The sequence below is a fragment of the Leguminivora glycinivorella genome, chromosome 25 (genome assembly GCF_023078275.1).
Source record: "Leguminivora glycinivorella isolate SPB_JAAS2020 chromosome 25, LegGlyc_1.1, whole genome shotgun sequence".
Classification (NCBI taxonomy): Eukaryota; Metazoa; Arthropoda; class Insecta; order Lepidoptera; family Tortricidae; genus Leguminivora; species Leguminivora glycinivorella.
Window position 1 is genome coordinate 6,839,822 of NC_062995.1, and position 18,652 is coordinate 6,858,473.

The 18,652-nt window shown below is 36.8% G+C and overlaps 1 protein-coding gene across 7 annotated transcripts in view; it reads left to right on the forward strand.

Annotated features, from left to right (window-relative positions):
* The window catches only part of LOC125239548 (mediator of RNA polymerase II transcription subunit 15), a 34,355-nt gene that overhangs the window by 14,721 nt on the left and 982 nt on the right, over positions 1 to 18,652 (forward strand). For 4 of the 7 annotated variants that reach the window (XM_048147163.1, XM_048147168.1, XM_048147165.1 and 1 more), the window contains exon 7: positions 3,828 to 4,040. The exons of 1 other annotated variant lie outside the window; for it this stretch is intronic. In XM_048147163.1, the coding sequence (XP_048003120.1) occupies positions 3,828 to 4,015 (188 nt within the window). In that variant the 3' untranslated portion in view covers positions 4,016 to 4,040. Of the gene's footprint in view, positions 1 to 2,454; positions 2,664 to 3,827; positions 4,041 to 12,002; positions 12,235 to 18,652 lie in introns of those variants that run through there. 2 more of the 7 variants (XM_048147169.1, XM_048147166.1) reach the window with 2 other exon arrangements.

Consider the following 18,652-nt stretch of genomic DNA (forward strand, 5'->3'; position numbering starts at 1 on the left):
TAACCCTGTAATAATAAATAGTAAATCATTATATTATTTAATTTATTTAATTGTTTATTAAATAATAATAAATACCGCTGGTAGCCTAGCGGTAAGTGCGTGCGACTTTCGTTCTGGAGGTCGCGGGTTCGAACCCCGGCTCGCACCAATGAGTTTTTCACTTATGTGCGAAATGACATTTGATATTTGCCAGTCGCTTTTCGGTGAAGGAAAACATCGTGAGGAAACCGGACTAATTCCAATAAGGTCTAGTTACCCTTCGGGTTGGAAGGTCAGATGGCAGTCGCTTTCGTAAAATTAGTGCCTAAGCCAAATCTTGGTATTAGTTGTCAAAGCGGACCCCAGGCTCCCATGAGTCGGTTAAATGCCGGGATAACGCAAGGAGGAAGATTGAATGATAATTAAGCAATAAATTTAATTTAGGATAGCTACATATCGAGCCACGGGCCATCAAATATATGATGCATATATACATCACCATGCATTTAAGGGTTAACTCATTGGCATGCAGTTGTCGTTGTGCGTGGTGACACGACTCGTTGGCATGGAAAGCGGTCTACAACTGTGTGTGAGTTCAAATCTGTGGTAATAAAATAAGGTATTTGACTACTAGTCAAATCAGTTTCTTTTTACTATGTGTATTGTCTAGTTTGGCGACCTAGTTGATTGGACTTCAGGGTACATTTATCTATTATGTAAGTTCTACTCGAATTCCCTATGAAACTGAGCATTTCCTTTCTCAAATATACTATTTTTTATTACTTTTGCCGATTTTTGTCGTTATTTTAAGTGATGGATTTTAAATATACAACATTGAAATGTTTTTCTATTTTTTTATTGTTACTATTCAAATAAGTTTACTTTTTAACCCTTTGACTGCCAAGGACGTCATTTGACGCACACGGCTACAGTCCAATACCTATCAACATTCGTGCAACATAAGGTTTTGGCGTTCAAGGGGTTGATATTAGGATTATCAAAATATTGTAATCCTAATGTTTTAGTGGTTTTCGTTTTATTCTAGATACAAAAATGGTCATTCGATTCCATCATTTACCGATCTGTTTTGTGGTACGATATTGCTGGGCCATTTTTTTCAACGTTGTCCACCCCACTGTTTTTGTAACATGGGTATTTTTTTACGCTATTTTTACTTTCAATCCTGGGGGCCGATTTTTGAGTCTCACTGTCACTAAAATACCGGTTGAAAACGGTGAATTGACTATTATTTTCAGTGACAATTTTCTGAATTCGAACGCCGTGAGACTCAAAAATCGGCCCCCTGATAGGAGAAAAAAAATGTCCCAAGATTTCCATACATTTTTCAAACCTTCCACAAAATGTATGAAAAAATGGTAACGGAATGGGAAAAAACCTGAGGACACTTTTTTTCTCCTATTATTGATAGAACTCGCGATTCTGAGTGGCAACCACATAAAAATTTTCAAATAAAAAAAAAGTGGGGACAACTGAAAAAAATGGACCTGTTACAAAAGTATGGATTAGACGTAAATTGACATTTTCGTATCTGGGTATAAAAACTTAGTTAAAGGCCCTTCTTTGCCTTGACTGCTGGCGTTTAATCATCGTTATATAAATTGTAAGTATTAATTACAAGTACTTAATATGTGACTAAAATTAAAGAACACATTTCTGGCAGATATTTATACTCGTACCTACCATATGTTCCTCATGTGTTTATTATGTTCTCATTTATTGGGATATAATAACTATCTATTATTTATAATTTTGGTGGTGTGTTCCCATTTCTTGGCTCTACAGTCTCGGTAGGGACAAATGGGACCAATTTTTACCAACCAAAGAGGAAAAATAACTGCGAAGTTTTTAAGCAAAACGAAAACGTATCACATTGTCACTTGTACATTAGGACGCTCTAACAATTTATTCGTATAAAGATACCAGCTAATTTCTATGGTAAGCGACAATGTGGTATCTTTTACTTCAACTTCACATAACATCACAGTGCATAAGCATTTCTAATTGTTATTATTTGACTATTTAGTGAGCTGTTGAAACTGTGTCTTGTATACAAGACGACGGCGTAAGCTTATCGTTCTATCGTTGTCTTGTATACCGGACCGCACAAGTCAAAATAATAGCAAAATATTGATATTTTGCATTTTTATAACTTGTTGAGGTTGCGTATTAGTATTCTTACCAGGTCCCGTAGCCAAATGGCATTTCTGCGACGCGAAAGTCGCTAAAGGTAGTCTGGCTCTGTCGCGCCAATACGCAAGAGCGATAGAGATCTACGATCGTATCGTTTCATGAACGTTTGTGCCATTCCGCTACGTACCCTGTTATTTATCACCCATGTGGTATGATTGGTATGAATACTAAAATACTTATACTATACATAATGAACATCAAAGTGTTATACTAACTGTAACAATTTAACCCTCACGCTAATCACTACGTCAAATACGCTTACAGACGGTAAAGAAGTCAAAGTAACACACATGGAAGACTCAGACCTATCCCTACTCATTGATATGATGATGATGAATATCGACAAGAATGTAGACGGCTTTATTGACTACGCCGAGTATAAAAATGCGTTGAAAGAACCAAAGGGTAGGCAGCAAATAGAACTGAAGGACGGGCGGATGATTTCATTTTGAAATATTAAACGGAAATTATAACCTTGCTTTTTGAATTTAACCCTTTCGCAGCTTCACAAATTGTAGGTAGTTTTTGACGTCTATAAGTTAAAGAACCTAACCACAAATTTAAAATTTTGGAAAACCCCCGGCATACCGATTTTCATCAAACATGGCTAAGGCACTGGTCCCACCGCGAGCTAGTAAGCTATGAGCTATCGGCTATAAAAACGAACAAAAGATAAAACACTCCCGTGCAAATAAAAGAGACACGGCGGTATTGATAGCTCACCGCTGGGCGAGTAACTATAAACATCACCGTGTCTCTTTTATTTACACGGGAGTGTTTTATCTTTTGTTCGTTTTTATAGCCGATAGCTCATAGCTTACTAGCTCGTGGTGGGACCAGTGCCTAAGAACACTCCCGACCCGACTAACTAAGCTTTCAAACAAAAATAACTAGGGATGTACCGACTATTGATTTAGCCGACTAGGCCGACTACCGACTAGTCGGCGCTTGGGTGGCCGATTAGTCGGCCGACTAGTCGGCTAGTCGGCCAGAACATAATTTTCGTATAAATTCATCAGAATTTTTGAATTGCATTTTTGGTCCTTCGTTTGCGCTTTTAATTTTTTTACAGGTTCAATTTTTCAAAGGTCTATGAGAATATTTACACATTTTCCATTTTTAACAACCGGTTTGGCTTAGTGGGTAGGGTAGTCATCCTGCCTATGAAACCCGGTAGTCTTAGGTAGGATATTTATTTCTGTGATGATCACAGATATTTGTTCTTTTGACTAACAAAGGTATAACGAATCGGTACATAATACAATTATATCAGCTGTTAATTTATTTTTGTACTGTTATTCTATGACTTATAAAGTGCCGACTAATCGGCCTGTTTTGCCGACTAATCGCCGACTACAAATGTGGCCGGATAGTCGGCTGTCCCGACTAGTCCGCGACTAGTCGGTACATCCCTAAAAATAACTCAAATCTAAATCGGTTCATCCGTTCGGGAGCTACGATGCCACAGACAGACACACACACTGACAGATCAGACAGACAGACACATCAAACTTATAACACCCCGTCGTTTTTGCGTCGGGGGTCAATAAAAGTCATGGCTAACCTCCTCAACCGCTCAAAATGTGAATCAAAATTCTCAGTCAACTTGACGTCTATAAACGTCATTCCGGTTGCAGATGGGCACGAAAAGAAAGTGACACATATGGATGACACAGAGCTGTCTTTACTCACAGACATGGTTTTAGCCAACAACGATTATAACGGAGATGGGTTCATAGAATACGCCGAGTATAAGGAGGGGATGAAAAGGACGGAAAATAGGAAGGAGTTGGAACTTAAAGATGGCCGCGTGCTGACGTTTTAAGGGTTAATAAACGTTGTTTGATGTTTTTTTTTGTTTATTTTAGGTTTTAAGGTCTAGAAAAGTAGTTTTAACTATTTCGACGAGGAAAAGAATAGTACATTACATCAGAGGCCGGGAAAATGAGGATTTCCGGCCAAGTGGGTATATACGGCCGAGCGAGCGTGCGAGCGAGGCCGGATAGGGATACGAGGCCGGGAATCCGTTTTCACGCCGAGGCATGTATAGTGCTTTTCTCAAACATACAGTGAAATAAAAAAAAATGCTCTAAAGGACAATATTTTATTTATTAAGTGACAATAGTACATTACATCAGAGGCCGGGAAAATGAGGATTTCCGGCCAAGTGGGTATATACGGCCGAGCGAGCGTGCGAGCGAGGCCGGATAGGGATACGAGGCCGGGAATCCGTTTTCACGCCGAGGCATGTATAGTGCTTTTCTCAAACATACAATGAAATAAAAAAAAATGCTCTAAAGGACAATATTTTATAAAAAAAAGTTACTTTGCAGGCCTAGGCCTAAAAAATAATATGAAATCCCTTTACAGTCCTCTCGAATTGTTGCGCCCAAAAAGCGATACTTCCCAGCCCATTTTAAGGAAAGTAAAGACAATATTTCATTGCATGTTTGAGAAAAATACAAATACACTCAAACGTCAAGTGTGACAAGTATCCAGGTCACACAAAAAGTAAAAAAAAAGTGACATGACAGTACTGACAGCTTACTTCAAAAAGTTACTTTGCAGGCCTAGGCCTAAAAAATAATATGAAATCCCTTTACAGTCCTCTCGAGTTGTTGCGCCCAAAAAGCGATACTTCCCAGCCCATTTTAAGGAACGTAAAGACAATATTTCATTGCATGTTTGAGAAAACTGATTTTTTTGGTTTAAAAAATGCCTTGCAGGCCGAAAGGCAGCCCATTAAATGAAAATCATTTACCTATTTATTCCTTAACCCTTAAATGAATAACCTTGACAATATTTTGTTCAAATTTGAATTTTGACATGTTGACAATATATGAATAGAGTCTAAAATACATGATGCATATACATCACTACGCATTTAAGGGTTAAAATTGACACTAACAGACAAGAGGAATCTTTGTGGTGTGCGGGAGTGGCCATACTGTACGATAGATAGTACTCTTTATGATACTGTGCTTTCGGGGCGGTGGTGAATTTGGTTAGGATACCGAGTCAAATCTAGACTGGGTGGCCAATGTAACCGGTCAATTTTTTCCATGTTTTACAATGTTTGCGTTAGTAAATAGAGTGTCCACCGGTTATATGTATATGGTAGGCGTGTTCAGTGGATACATGTGGAACTCAATATCATAGTGTAATAATGAAAAAATGGATTAGTTATAATTGTCCCCCAGTCGAGATTTGCCCCGATGTACCTTAGTATGAATTGTGCAGTGTACCTCGTGCTGTTGCGTGTAATGTGCCGTAAATGTTTGCAGGTAAGTAATAAACACTCTGTATAGCATATTATGGTCAGAATTAATTTGCGTGTTTTATATATACACCGTGTTTTTTCCGCTAAATTCGATACATCGTTAGGCTCATTAATAGGAGCTACTTGGTATATCGCTTTTTGTTATTTTTTTTGTGTTTTTATGCATAATAATAAATAAGTGTGAGAAAACCTTAAGAGAAGAATTACTGTCAAAAATCTGACGAAAATAAAATAAATATTAAACCTATTACCTTCGCTACGGTAATTAGTTTAGAACGCATTCAAGAATACCAGCATTGGGTCGAATAGACCCGATGACGTAGCGAAGTCATAAAGGTCGTGATACACTAAACTTGCTCATTCATTAAATTTATTGCTTTGAATAACTTAATAACAGTTTCTAAAATAAATAATACTTGTCCTAAAGAATCTTCCCTTACATTTAACGGAAATAAAAAAAAAAACACGGTGTATATATTTACTTCATGGATTCATGGTGTCTGCAACTTCGCTTCAAGTAAGGTTTTTATGTTTGCTAGCTTATGTTACGTATTGTAACGTGAAAAAATACGGTTCGAGTACAAAAAAACGTTATAATAGGCTAACGTTGTACAAGTGACCTAAAGTGAGTGTGTGACTACTTAGTGCGAAATCCCTACTTGAATCTAGGGTAAGTGCTGTTTTGTTTATTATTTGTGTTGATTTTTAATGTGAGGTCTGGTGGATCTGAGTTTCTTCTAGTCAATTAAACATTCTTTTATTTTATAACACTGTTTATTACTATTTAAATGAATTAAAACATTACACAGAAACATTGCTAGTTCTAAGGATCATGGCGGAGAGGAGCGACCATAGATAATATAGAATTACACCATAGATCATCGAGGAGTGTTTGAGTTGCACTTTTAACACTCTTCCTCAACACAACAGTCCTCGATCATACCAAGTTTATTTAAAAGATTAACAAAAATTGTTTTACCAAGCGGTTTAGTGAAAATATCTGCAATCTGTTCTTTAGTATTTATATATTTTACACTGACAATATTCTGTTCAACTTTTTGTTTAATATAATTATACTTTACATCAACATGTTTTAATCTTTTCTGATCTGAATTTTTAATAGCTTTAATTGTGCTTTGATTATCCTCATAAATGGTTACATTTTTAATTTTAATATTTAGATCCGCTAACAATTTTAACATAAAAGAAGCCTCCATAATAGCTTCACAAAGAGCTACAAATTCAGCCTCCGTTGTGCTTAAAGTAACAGTAGTCTGCTTTCTTGATTTCCAAACTACACTATTATTAAATATTTTGAAAAGATACCCAGATGTTGATTTTCTGTCATCAGTTCTAGCAAAATCAGCGTCTGCATATCCTACCAAAGGTTCACTTGACACATCTTTTGTATACAGTAATGATAAATTTACAGTTTTTCTTACATATCTTAGTAATCTTTTCAAAGCACGCCACAGCCCTGCATTGGGCTTAGATTGAAATCTACTTAAGTAATACACAGAAGCTGCTAAATCAGGCCTTGAGCCAACAGTTGCATACATAAGTGATCCTATTAATGATCTACATTTATGTTCATATGACATATCTACAGGTTCATTTTCATCAAATTTAAAATTAATGTCCATTGGTGTATCACAACCTTTACAATTTTCCATATTGAATTTCTTAAGTACATTCTGTAAATATTTAGATTGGTCTATTGAGATGCCTTCTGAGTGTTTTTTAATGGATATACCTAAATACATTAAATTATCATTTCCCATATCTTTCATGCGGAATTTGGTTTTCAAAAAATTTTTTACTGACTCTACATCTTTTAAGTTATCACTGAGTATCAATAAATCGTCTACGTATAAAAGTAAGTACAAGTTTCCTTTCGTGAATAAGCAATAGTCATTATCTGATCTTTTAAAACCATATGATATGATTGTCTCATTAAATTTTTCATACCAATATTTCGGTGACTTTTTCAACCCATATAAAGATTTTTTAAGCTTTAGTACATAGCCATCCTGTATATTCATTCCTTCTGGAGGTTTAAGATACACATCCTCATCAATTCTTCCATATAGAAATGCCCCTTTAACATCCATCTGATGTATATGGTAATCTCTCCTAGCCGCAACTGATAATAATGTCCGAAGTGTCTGTAGTCTTAAAACTGGTGAGTATACATCTTCAAATTTTTCTTGCTGTTGGTAACCTCGAACTACTAGTCTTGCCTTACATATAGTATTATTTCCTGTATCTTTCCTTGTAAAAACCCATTTTGCATCTAACAATTTTTCATTTGGTCTTGGCACAGAATATATAATAGTACAAGTACAGAAGGCCCACTGCTTTGATGTTCACGAAATGCCGCTTTTTAAAATGCCTACAAAATTCTAACAAAGAAACGAGCCGCACGTGCGCAGCGTCGGACGGTAGGGTTGCCTATAGATTAAAACTAATTAATATTTACAAAAAATGTTATACTATTATATTCATGTCTTGGGTACTTTCTAGGTATATATACAGCATTTATATATTTTTGTTTGTCCCAACATCACAAGCCTTATTGAACTTTTCCGTGGGACTCAATCAATAGTAGATCTATGTAAAATTGTGCTATTTTATTCATGATGTCTATTTAACTAAGCTTTATTAGCCATTCCACACGCGGACATCGCATATGAAACTTAAAAAAAACTCGCGACGTAAAGTAACAATTAGAATGTGCGAACGTGCGTTCCATGAGAATGCGCGCCACCCCTGAGTAGGCCGCGAACTCGCGGCCGCCGGCATGTACCTGTAGCGCGGCGATAGGATCGCGGAGTGAGCCGCCCCTGGTCTTGGTACTATCTCAAAAGTTTCACTTTCTTCTAATACTTTCAGTTCTTCTATTACTGCCTTTTCCCAGTCTCTTTTGTCTTCTCTTTCTTGAATATCACCATATGTTGTTGGAACATCTTCATAGTTACTACTAAGTAGAGCAATCAGTGCTTCATCATTATTTTCTTCTAAATCCAGTACATAATCTTCTTGCCATTTTGGTTTTTGAATATTCCTCTTCTCTCTTCCTCTTTCTTTGCTTCTTACCTCATTTTCTGGTTCACGTTCTTGTATATTATTTGCTGTCTCTATACTTTTATTTTCCTCTATCTTATTTTCAGCCGTTTCTATTTCCATATTCTCATTTTCTTGTCTAGGTCTATTTTCTATCTCTTCCCGAGTGTCATAAGCCGGTATGTTAACTGTCTTGTTCGATTTTATGGGTCTCTCGTCAAAAACAACATTTCTTGCTGTCACAGCTACTTGTTTTTCTTCATCAAAAAGTTTATATCCTCCTACATTGTATCCTATCATAATCATCTTCTTACTTTTGTCATCAAGTTTTCTTCTCAATTCTTTTGGTATATGATTATAGGCTGCACATCCAAATACTCTTAAATTTGATACATTAGGCTTTCTACCTTCCCATACTTCATAAGGTGTTTTCTCTCTTCCTGAAACTGGACTTCTATTTGTTACATATGTCGCATATAAGACTGCTTCGCCCCAAAATTCTTTTTTCATGCCTGAATCTATCAATATAGTCCTCGCTTTGTCCATAAGGGTATTATTCATTTTTTCAGCCACTCCGTTCATCTCTGGATTGTAAGGTACTGTATGTTGCATGATGATTCCATTCCTATTACAAAATTCCCTAAATTCATCTGATAGATATTCACGACCATTATCGATTCTCAGCTTTAGCAAATTTAAATTAAAATGTCTTGTTACTATATTATAATATGTCTCAAACTTTTTGAAAACCTCCGATTTATTTTTTATTAAGAATACCATTGTGAAGTGGGTGTAATCATCAATGAATGTTACAAAATATTTATTACCATCCCAAGTCACAGGAGTGATTGGTCCGCAGACATCTGAATGTACCAATTCTAAAGGTTTCTTAGCTCTAGTCCCTATTCTATTAAACGGTTGTCTACGACTTTTTCCCAAAACACATGCTTCACATATACCATCTTTAACAAATTTATTTTTTAGTTCGGATAAACCATCTACTAAATTATTACGTACAAGAATATTTAAATTTTGTGAGCCCAAGTGGCCATAACGTCTGTGCCATAAATCTAAATCTGTATCTACTGTATTAGTTAATTGACATGAGTTTTTATTCACCTGGCATTCTACTGAGTATAGTGTTCCCTCTTTGTTTCCGATCATTAACAAGTAATTGTATTTATAAACTCTTATTTTTCCATTTGCAAACTGAATTCTCAATCCGACATCATCCATTTTTGACACTGATAACAAATTTTTTCTTAAATCTGGAACATAATATACGTTTTTGATTACACATTTATTTAAAGTTTTGCCTACTCTGAACATTACTTCAATATTTCCTATTCCAAAAGCATCTAGACTTATCTTATTTTTTGCTACTGCTATTTTTCTTGGCACTTTCAACTCAATATATTCTGTAAAATGGTCTAGGGAGTACACTAAATGATCTGAACAACCTGAATCTACATAAAACTTTAAATTTGGTTCATTACTCACATTTCCACAATAGAAAGCTGCCGATTCATCTTCTACAAAGTTGGTACTCTGGTCCGGTCTTCCTGTGCTGCTATGTCCACGTCCTTGGTTATATCCAGTTCCTCTGTTCGGTCCATTATATCCTCCTCGTCCTCTATTAAAACTTCTCCCCGATTCCAGCTTCCAGATCCATGTCCTTGTTCTTGATATCCTCTATGTTCTTGTCCTTGATAATTTCTCTGTCCTTGTCCATGATAATCTCTTTGTCCTTGGTAACCTCTGTGTCCTTGTATATTTCCTCTTCCATTTCCTCGGCACTGATATTTTTTATGTCCTGGTTTACCACAAACGAAACAATTAAATGATGTTGATTGACCTCGATTATCCGGATATTTATTATAATACTTCTTCTGTTTTTCTTCTTCTGCTAAAAGTCGGTCTTTCACTATATTTAATTTCAAATCCCCTATTGTTTCTAACGCTGTCACTACAGATTCATATGTCTTTGGCATGGACAGTAGTATATAATTTATTTGTTCCTCGTCAGACAAGGTGGAGCCGGCCTCTCTCAGCTGCGTGCATATTTCCTGAATTGTTGTTAAGTGTTGCATTAATGACATTGTATCTTTATATTTCATTTCACTTAGCTGTCTTCTTAAAAACAGTTTGCTTCTTACGCCTTTGTCTTTGAAACTCGTTTCAAGGTTCTTGAACATCTCGTATGCCGTATCTTTTCTTATGTATTCTAAATGGCTATCTGCTACAGCGGCAATCAAAATAGCTTGTGCCCTCGCCTCTAATTTTACGTTTTCCTTATCAGCCGCATACTTATCTTGTTGAATTGCTTCGAGACACGAATTTTCCTTTAAAATACTTTTAACTCTAAAAGACCAATTGTTAAATCCTTCTCCATTAAATTGCTCTATGTTGAAACGATGAAAATTCTCTTTTCCATTCGCCATTTTTATTTTTTCGCAGTGACGCCCTGACGCCGTCTCTTAATTTCACTATTTCTTGTTTTTCACGACAACTGGTCCCATAACTAATGTGAGGTCTGGTGGATCTGAGTTTCTTCTAGTCAATTAAACATTCTTTTATTTTATAACACTGTTTATTACTATTTAAATGAATTAAAACATTACACAGAAACATTGCTAGTTCTAAGGATCATGGCGGAGAGGAGCGACCATAGATAATATAGAATTACACCATAGATCATCGAGGAGTGTTTGAGTTGCACTTTTAACAATTTTTATATTTATGATATTTGAAATTGAAGGTTTAGGACACTGCATGCCTAGGAGAGACCTATATGTAGATACTTTCCTGTAATACATTCTTTGGCAATGTGAATTACATAAATTACATTATTAAAACTATTAAAACAGTAGGTAGGAGGTAACAAAATAACAGAATAAATTCAGGGTTTCTAGCTAAGATGATATCTACTCACTCTCCTGGTCCTGGCGTACTAATATGGAAGAATAATATGATACTGCAGATTATGTGACAGTCTGTGTTTAGATATAATATGGAATTGACAGTTTTCTTAAAGAATCTGCCGGCTTAGTCAATCGTTCACGTTTCGTAGCGAAGCTCTCTCAATTTTCCGTGCTAGAGTGACAGAGTCAGTTACGATTCGTTTGCTACCGAGTTAGCGATTACCCTGTGCCATTGCGCTGGTAGAAGTAAGGTCAGGCCTACGTCACTCGTTCGCGGTCGTGCATTAAGTACCTACACGCTAGCCGTTCATTCGAATGAACAAGTGGCCGAGGGTGCCACGCGTCCGCCTGTGTAGTCGCGTGGCAGCGTGGCACGTACCTAGTATTCTTCGGAGTTTTACGTAGTAACTTATTAGTATTAGGTACCAAGTCTATTAGTTAATGAAACGTAGATATTTGTCGTTTTGCGGGCGAGTGAAGGATCTGTTACGTTAGTAACTTATAAAAGTTATAAATAATCTGTGGTAAGGTAAACAAAATGTTTTCAGGTCAAGTGGATAAAAACCACGCAACGTACACAGACAAGCAGCTGGAAGATCTTCTAGAACACGTGCTTAAACACACAGACATAGACAAGGACGGGTATGTCGACTACCACGAGTACAGGGTCAGCAACTACAAGGCTAAAGCTAAGAAGGCGCAAGCCGCTGCTATTGCTAAGTAAAGTAGATTACATACTAAAGCGCATGTATACATGTGGATTCCATACGGGCGAATAATGTATCCAGTTATAGTATCTAACCATACAAATCATATAATATAATCATTTTATTAAAAAGTGTTATTAATTAAGAGTAATTATTTTTTTTAATCTGACCAAGCAGCAATGTACGCCGTCCATATTAACTTGACAGGACATAAACCATATGGAATACACACGCTGTAGTATGAATTTTCTGAGATGGTTTTTTTTTTATATTATGTCGGTGGCAAACAAGCATACGGTCCGCCTGATGGAAAGCGCCTGATGGTTTTTGCCGTAATCTGTTGAACAAAAGCCTTTGTTTCTATTATTCACGGCGGCTAGCTCCCATTTAAACGGCACGCGCTAAAGTCTCAGTGTATTTAAAAAGCAACTATCATAATAGCAATAAGGTTGACATTTATGAAACAGTTCGCAGTATGCAGGTAACTTTTTTCGAAGATGACAAAACGTGTTATTTCCGAAATGGCTTTTTATAGATTTGAACCTTATTACTATCATGATAGTTGCTTTTTAACTACACTGAGACTTTAGCGCGTGCCGTTTAAACGGGAGCTAGCCGCCGTCAATAATAGAAACAAAGGCTTTTGTTTAGCAGATTACGGCAAAAGCCAAAAAATCATCTCAGAAAATTCATATTATAGACGTACGAGCTAGTACGCGTACTTATGGCTCGACGACCTTTTTCGATTGTGTGTCACCGTAAGTACGCGTACTTTAAAACCGCCACGCGTAGTCGTCGACGATCCAATCGGTTTGAGATCTTTAAGTACGCGTACTTGCTCGTACGTCTCTCACCCACTTTAGGCCAGTAAAGTAATAAATATCTCAGATTGGGACGTATTGTCGTTTGCCAATATTTCGATAATACCTAGCTATGAAGTCAATCTTATCGAAATTATCGACAATTAACAATTTGGTTCCTTTTAAATGAAAACGTCACATTTTCTATTAGAATACCTAATTATGTTGATTAAAATGTTTGTTCCGGCAACTTGTAACAATGCAATTAACTGTACATGTATCGGGCTGAATCGACCCGATGTATATAGGCAACTCCATAATTATGTAGAATCAAGTAGAATTCAAATGTGATAATCACTTTTGACGTCTTTCAGCTTTGTATTTGTAAGAGGTAATTATTTTAGAGGAAAATAAATATTTTGCAATAAATGCTTTTATTCAAATTTAAGTTGTTTAATTTTATCGCTTGACAATTTTTTTTTTACAGATTTATTAAGGTAAGAACTAAGTTTATATGTAAGTATACCTACTTAGTGATGCTTGATTGAGTTTTATTAAAAGTAAGTAATTTATGTTATGTTACATGTATGGGAACTCTCTTTCCACATAACATACCACATACCTTATGCTATATGGTAGACATTATATTCATTGCGGTAACTTTCAAATAACACATAAATATGAAGCCTGTCGTAATATTTACCAGATGACACCAAGTGATTCTACTTATTCTCTTTAGACGGCGCCATCATAGCTTGCCTCAATATTGCCTCGTCAATTTTTATTGGAAAACGTGTAATATACCCTTTTCATAATTGTACTGGCAATACCAATATTTTTGACAGTTCTAGACTGGCTTTCTCTTCCGGCTTTGTAACTTCCTTTTTTTATCTGAGCTCTGCAATGGCCGATTTATAGTTCTAGTCTAATTTTTAAATCTATTATGTGAAGTTTAATCGTGATACATCCTTAAAGGATGTAAGCAAATTGTATCGTTATTTATATGGAATAAATAAAACAATTTGTTGAGTGCTCAAGACGTTTTTATTTAGTGGACCACATATCGCCTTCGCTTCATGCCGTCATCACGTTTCCACCAGGGCTCGCTTCTGCCTTTATCAGGTTATTAGCCCAGAAGATCATGCTGCGAGGCGGATTCAAGAAACCAAGAAAGGTACGCTGTTCACTTTCAAACGTCAATTAACTTTTTGAGGTTATGTCAGTCCCTCATGGCATTTAACCCAATTGCACTCAACAAATAAATTGTCACGATGTCAAACTCACAGAACGAGCATAATGGCGGGCACATTCCCGTCGAGAAGCTTGATGGCTTACAGAATTATTCAAACTGGAAGTTTGCAATGAAGATGTTACTAACCCTAGATGGTCTTTGGGGTTGTGTGGATGGAACAGACACTGACAAGACCCACGACAGCCGCGCTTTGGCCAAGATATGTTTGACGATCAAGCCGTCCCTATATCAATATGTAAGAGATGCCACGTCTGCAAAGGATGCATGGAAGAAGCTTTCCGACGCCTTTGAGTCTAAGGGCCTCTACAGGAAAGTTCTCTTATTGCGGCAACTTCACAAAATTGAATATAATGAATACGGCAATATGTCTGACTATGTTGAGGCTGTTATGCGGCTGGTTCAACAGCTTTCTGACATAGACAAGAAAATAGAGGATGAAGTGGTTGCGGAGATCCTGCTCAGCGGTTTGCCACAGGAGTTCGACAACCTAGTATCCGGCCTGGAGACCGCCTGTCTGACAAGTAAACTATCGGTGGAAGTTGTGCGAACAAGGTTGCTACAAGAAGAACACCGACGGAATGCAAGTGATCAGGAAGGTTTGAAGGCTTACCTCGGGTACAAGAAGAAGAAATCATCATCACCTATGTCTTGTCAATTTTGCAAGAAGAGCGGACATACAATTAAGCGCTGCTTCAAACGCCAGAAGGAGCTGAAGAATGAGGAAAACCACACAATGCTAGCATCGGCCATGGTTTGCAGCAGAGGCGACAGCAGCCACGATTTTGTGGTTGACAGTGGTGCCTCTCAACATATGGTTTCTGACAGGAAGCTACTGGAAGATCCTATAGGTAAAAATTCAACCATTTTAATTGCTAATGGTAGTAAATTACATAGTAATTGTACTGGTAGGGTCCCTTTTTGCTCTAATGTTAGTTTGACCAATGTCCTCCATGTGCCGGACCTTTCAAGTAATCTTTTGTCTGTAAGCCAAATCACTAATAGAGGTTACACTGTTGTTTTCGATAAGGATCATTGTAAAGTCTTTGATAATGTTAAAGTCACTGGCAATCCAATAATAATCGCTTCAAAGGATAATGGTTTGTATAAATATAAGGCTCAAGGATGACACACCTTTGAGGAGGAGTCTTCTAAGCTCTTGCACTCTAGGCAAGAGACAGCGAATGCTCACGTTGTTTCGACTGTCCCAATGGACTTAATCCATAGGAGATTAGGACACTTGTCTGAAGCAGGTATGAAGGTTCTAGGTGATGGGAAGACATGCATGAACTTTCTTTTACAGAAACAAGATGTCATGAATGGTAGTTGCGAGCCGTGCTTGACTGGCAAGATGGTGCGTTCACCGTATCCTGCTGTCAGCACGAAGCGCACTACCCAGCCCTTGGAACTCATCCATTCAGATGTGACCGGACCTATGCAAGTCAAAACTTGGGGTGGAGCTCGTTACCTTCTGACCTTCACAGACGACCACACCCGGAAAACGTGGGGATACCTTATGAAGCATAAATCAGAGGTGAGATCTCATTTTATTAACTTTAAAAATATGATAGAAAAACAATCTGGTTTATTTATTAAAATTTTGCGCAGTGACAATGGCCTTGAGTTTACTAATTCTAAACTGGCCAATTATCTTAAAGACCATGGTATCATACACCAAACCACTGTCCCTTACAATTCTGCTCAAAATGGCATTGCAGAAAGGGCCTTTTTAACGATTTTTAATAAAGCTAGGGCTATGCTGCAGGAGTCCGGCCTGTGCAATCGCTACTGGGGAGAGGCTGTTATGACAGCCATTTATCTTAAAAATAGATCTCCTACCAGAGCGCTTGCGGGTGGAATTTCCGAGACCATGTGGACTGGTCGTCCTATTGACATCAGTCATTTACGCGTCTTTGGGTGTACTGCTTATGCATATGTACCTAGTCAAAAACGTCAAAAGCTTGATGCTAGAGCAAAAGCTCTCATCTTTGTTGGTTATGGTGAAACTTTTAAAGGATACCGTTTAATTGATCCAAATAATCCTCGTAAAATTGTGCAGTCTAGGTCTGTTATTTTTAATGAGGATAAATTTTTAGGAAAACATGACAGTTGTAAAGAGACTTGTAGAAACTATTTTTATAATTATGAAATTGATGGCCTTAATATTCATTTGCCAAATAATGAAAATAATTGTGATGCTCAGAATAATTTTAATAATGACTCTAATTTAAATCAAATTATTAATAATGAATTTAATGATGTCATTCAAAACAATATAATTGATAAATCAGCTGAGTGCTCATCCTCTTTTAAAAATGTTTCAGATGCTGAGTCACCAACGCCACCGGCGTGGTCGCCGCTGTCTGAACACTACTGCACGGGCGATGATGGTGCAAGTGACGATGGTGATGAAGATGGCGTCCCGAAGGGCGCCTTGTCTTCTCTGCCAGAGTCATCACTTGATGGTTGTGACGATGGTGATGAAGTGGGTGCTCCAACGGGTGCTGTCTCTTCTCTGCCGGAGTCTACACACAATGAGCCTACGCTATCGGTTATTTCCGACGCGTTGAGGCCACGTCCCATGCGTAGTACAAGAGGTAATGTGCCACAACATCTCAGAGACTATGATTTATCATTGATGGCGGAAGGCTATTCGCCAGAGGAGCCTACCACATATAGCGAGGCCGTTCAATCCTCTGAAAAGGAAGAATGGTTGAAGGCCATGCAGTGTGAGTATGACTCTTTAATTAAAAACAAAGTATGGATCTTGGTAGACAGACCAGCTGATGAAAATATCGTCAAGTGCAAGTGGGTGTATAAAAAGAAGCAAGACACTTCAGGTAAGCCTGCTAAATTTAAAGCGAGATTGGTTGCCCGTGGTTTCAGTCAAATTGAGGGAATTGACTACACGGACACATTTGCTCCTGTAGTAAGACATAGCACTTTGAGGATATTGTTTTCTATAGCTACACAACTGAACCTAGAGATAGACCATATTGATGTAACAACCGCATTTTTAAATGGCGATCTTAATGAAAAGATTTATATGGAACAGCCATCTGGTTTTAAGAACTGTGATAAGGTTTGTTTGCTTAAGAAAAGCTTATACGGCCTTAAGCAGGCAAGCCGAATGTGGAATATAAAAATACATGATTTTTTAGCTAGTCACAATTTTATACAGAGCCAATGTGAACCATGTATTTATTTTAAGAAAAATGATAAAGAGTATATTATAATTGCCCTTTATGTCGATGATTTTTACATTTTTCATAATAATTGCTTGAATGGTATTTTACTACTTTTACAAACCAATTTTGAAATTCGACATTTAGGGAAATTACACAATTGTCTAGGAATGAATGTTCATAGAGAGAATGGTGTTACAACCTTAGACCAAAAAGAATATGTTAAGCGTTTGCTAATTAAATATAACATGTCAGAGTCTAAATCTGTTTCTACACCGTTACCGGTCAATTGTAAACTTGAAAAATCTAACAAGACTCACTTAGATGATGAAGTCTATCAGTACAGACAATTATTAGGAAGTTTAATGTATTTATCCGTCTGTACTAGACCTGACATATCTTTTGCATGTAGCCAACTCAGTATGTTTAACACATGTTTTGATGAAAATCATTGGCGCATAGCGAAGCGAGTGCTGAGATACCTAAAAGGTACTATTGATTATGGCCTTTGTTTTACAAAGAGCAATACTTTTAACCTTACAGCATTTGCTGACGCAAGTTGGGCCAATGACCTTTCAGATCGCAAGTCCTATACTGGTTTTGTGATTAAATTAGGCAACTCCGTTATTAATTGGGAGGCTAGGAAGCAACAATGTATAAGTCTTTCTAGCTGTGAATCGGAATATGTAGCTATTGGTGACTGTTGTAAGGATATATGTTTTGTACGAAATTTCTTGTCAGAAATTTTCGATAAAACCATAGAAACCTGCATTTTTAATGATAGCCAATCAGCACAAAAGTTACTGTTAGTCAAAGAGTACTCCCATAAGCGCACAAAACATATAGACCTAAGATATCACTTTATCAAGGATCTAATCCAAAAAGGACATTTAAATGTAAAATACTTGCGAACTGATGAAATGATAGCTGATGTATTAACAAAACCTTTGTGCACTGAAAAGCATTGTAAATTTAGAGAAGGTCTTAATGTGAAATCTTTACAAAATTAACTAAAGTTCATCTCTCTTATGTATTATGTTATTATTTTTAAATTTGAAATTCATTCCTATTGTATATAATTTTAGCCGCATGACTTAGAATATATGTACCTGTTTTATTTTTAAACTCTAAGCGTGCAGCATGTATTTTATAAGTAAGCCATATGTAGAGCCATGCTTATATAAAAATATTCACTTAGTATTGATATCACAATATGTAAAGTGTAAGGAGGAGTATTGGAAAACGTGTAATATACCC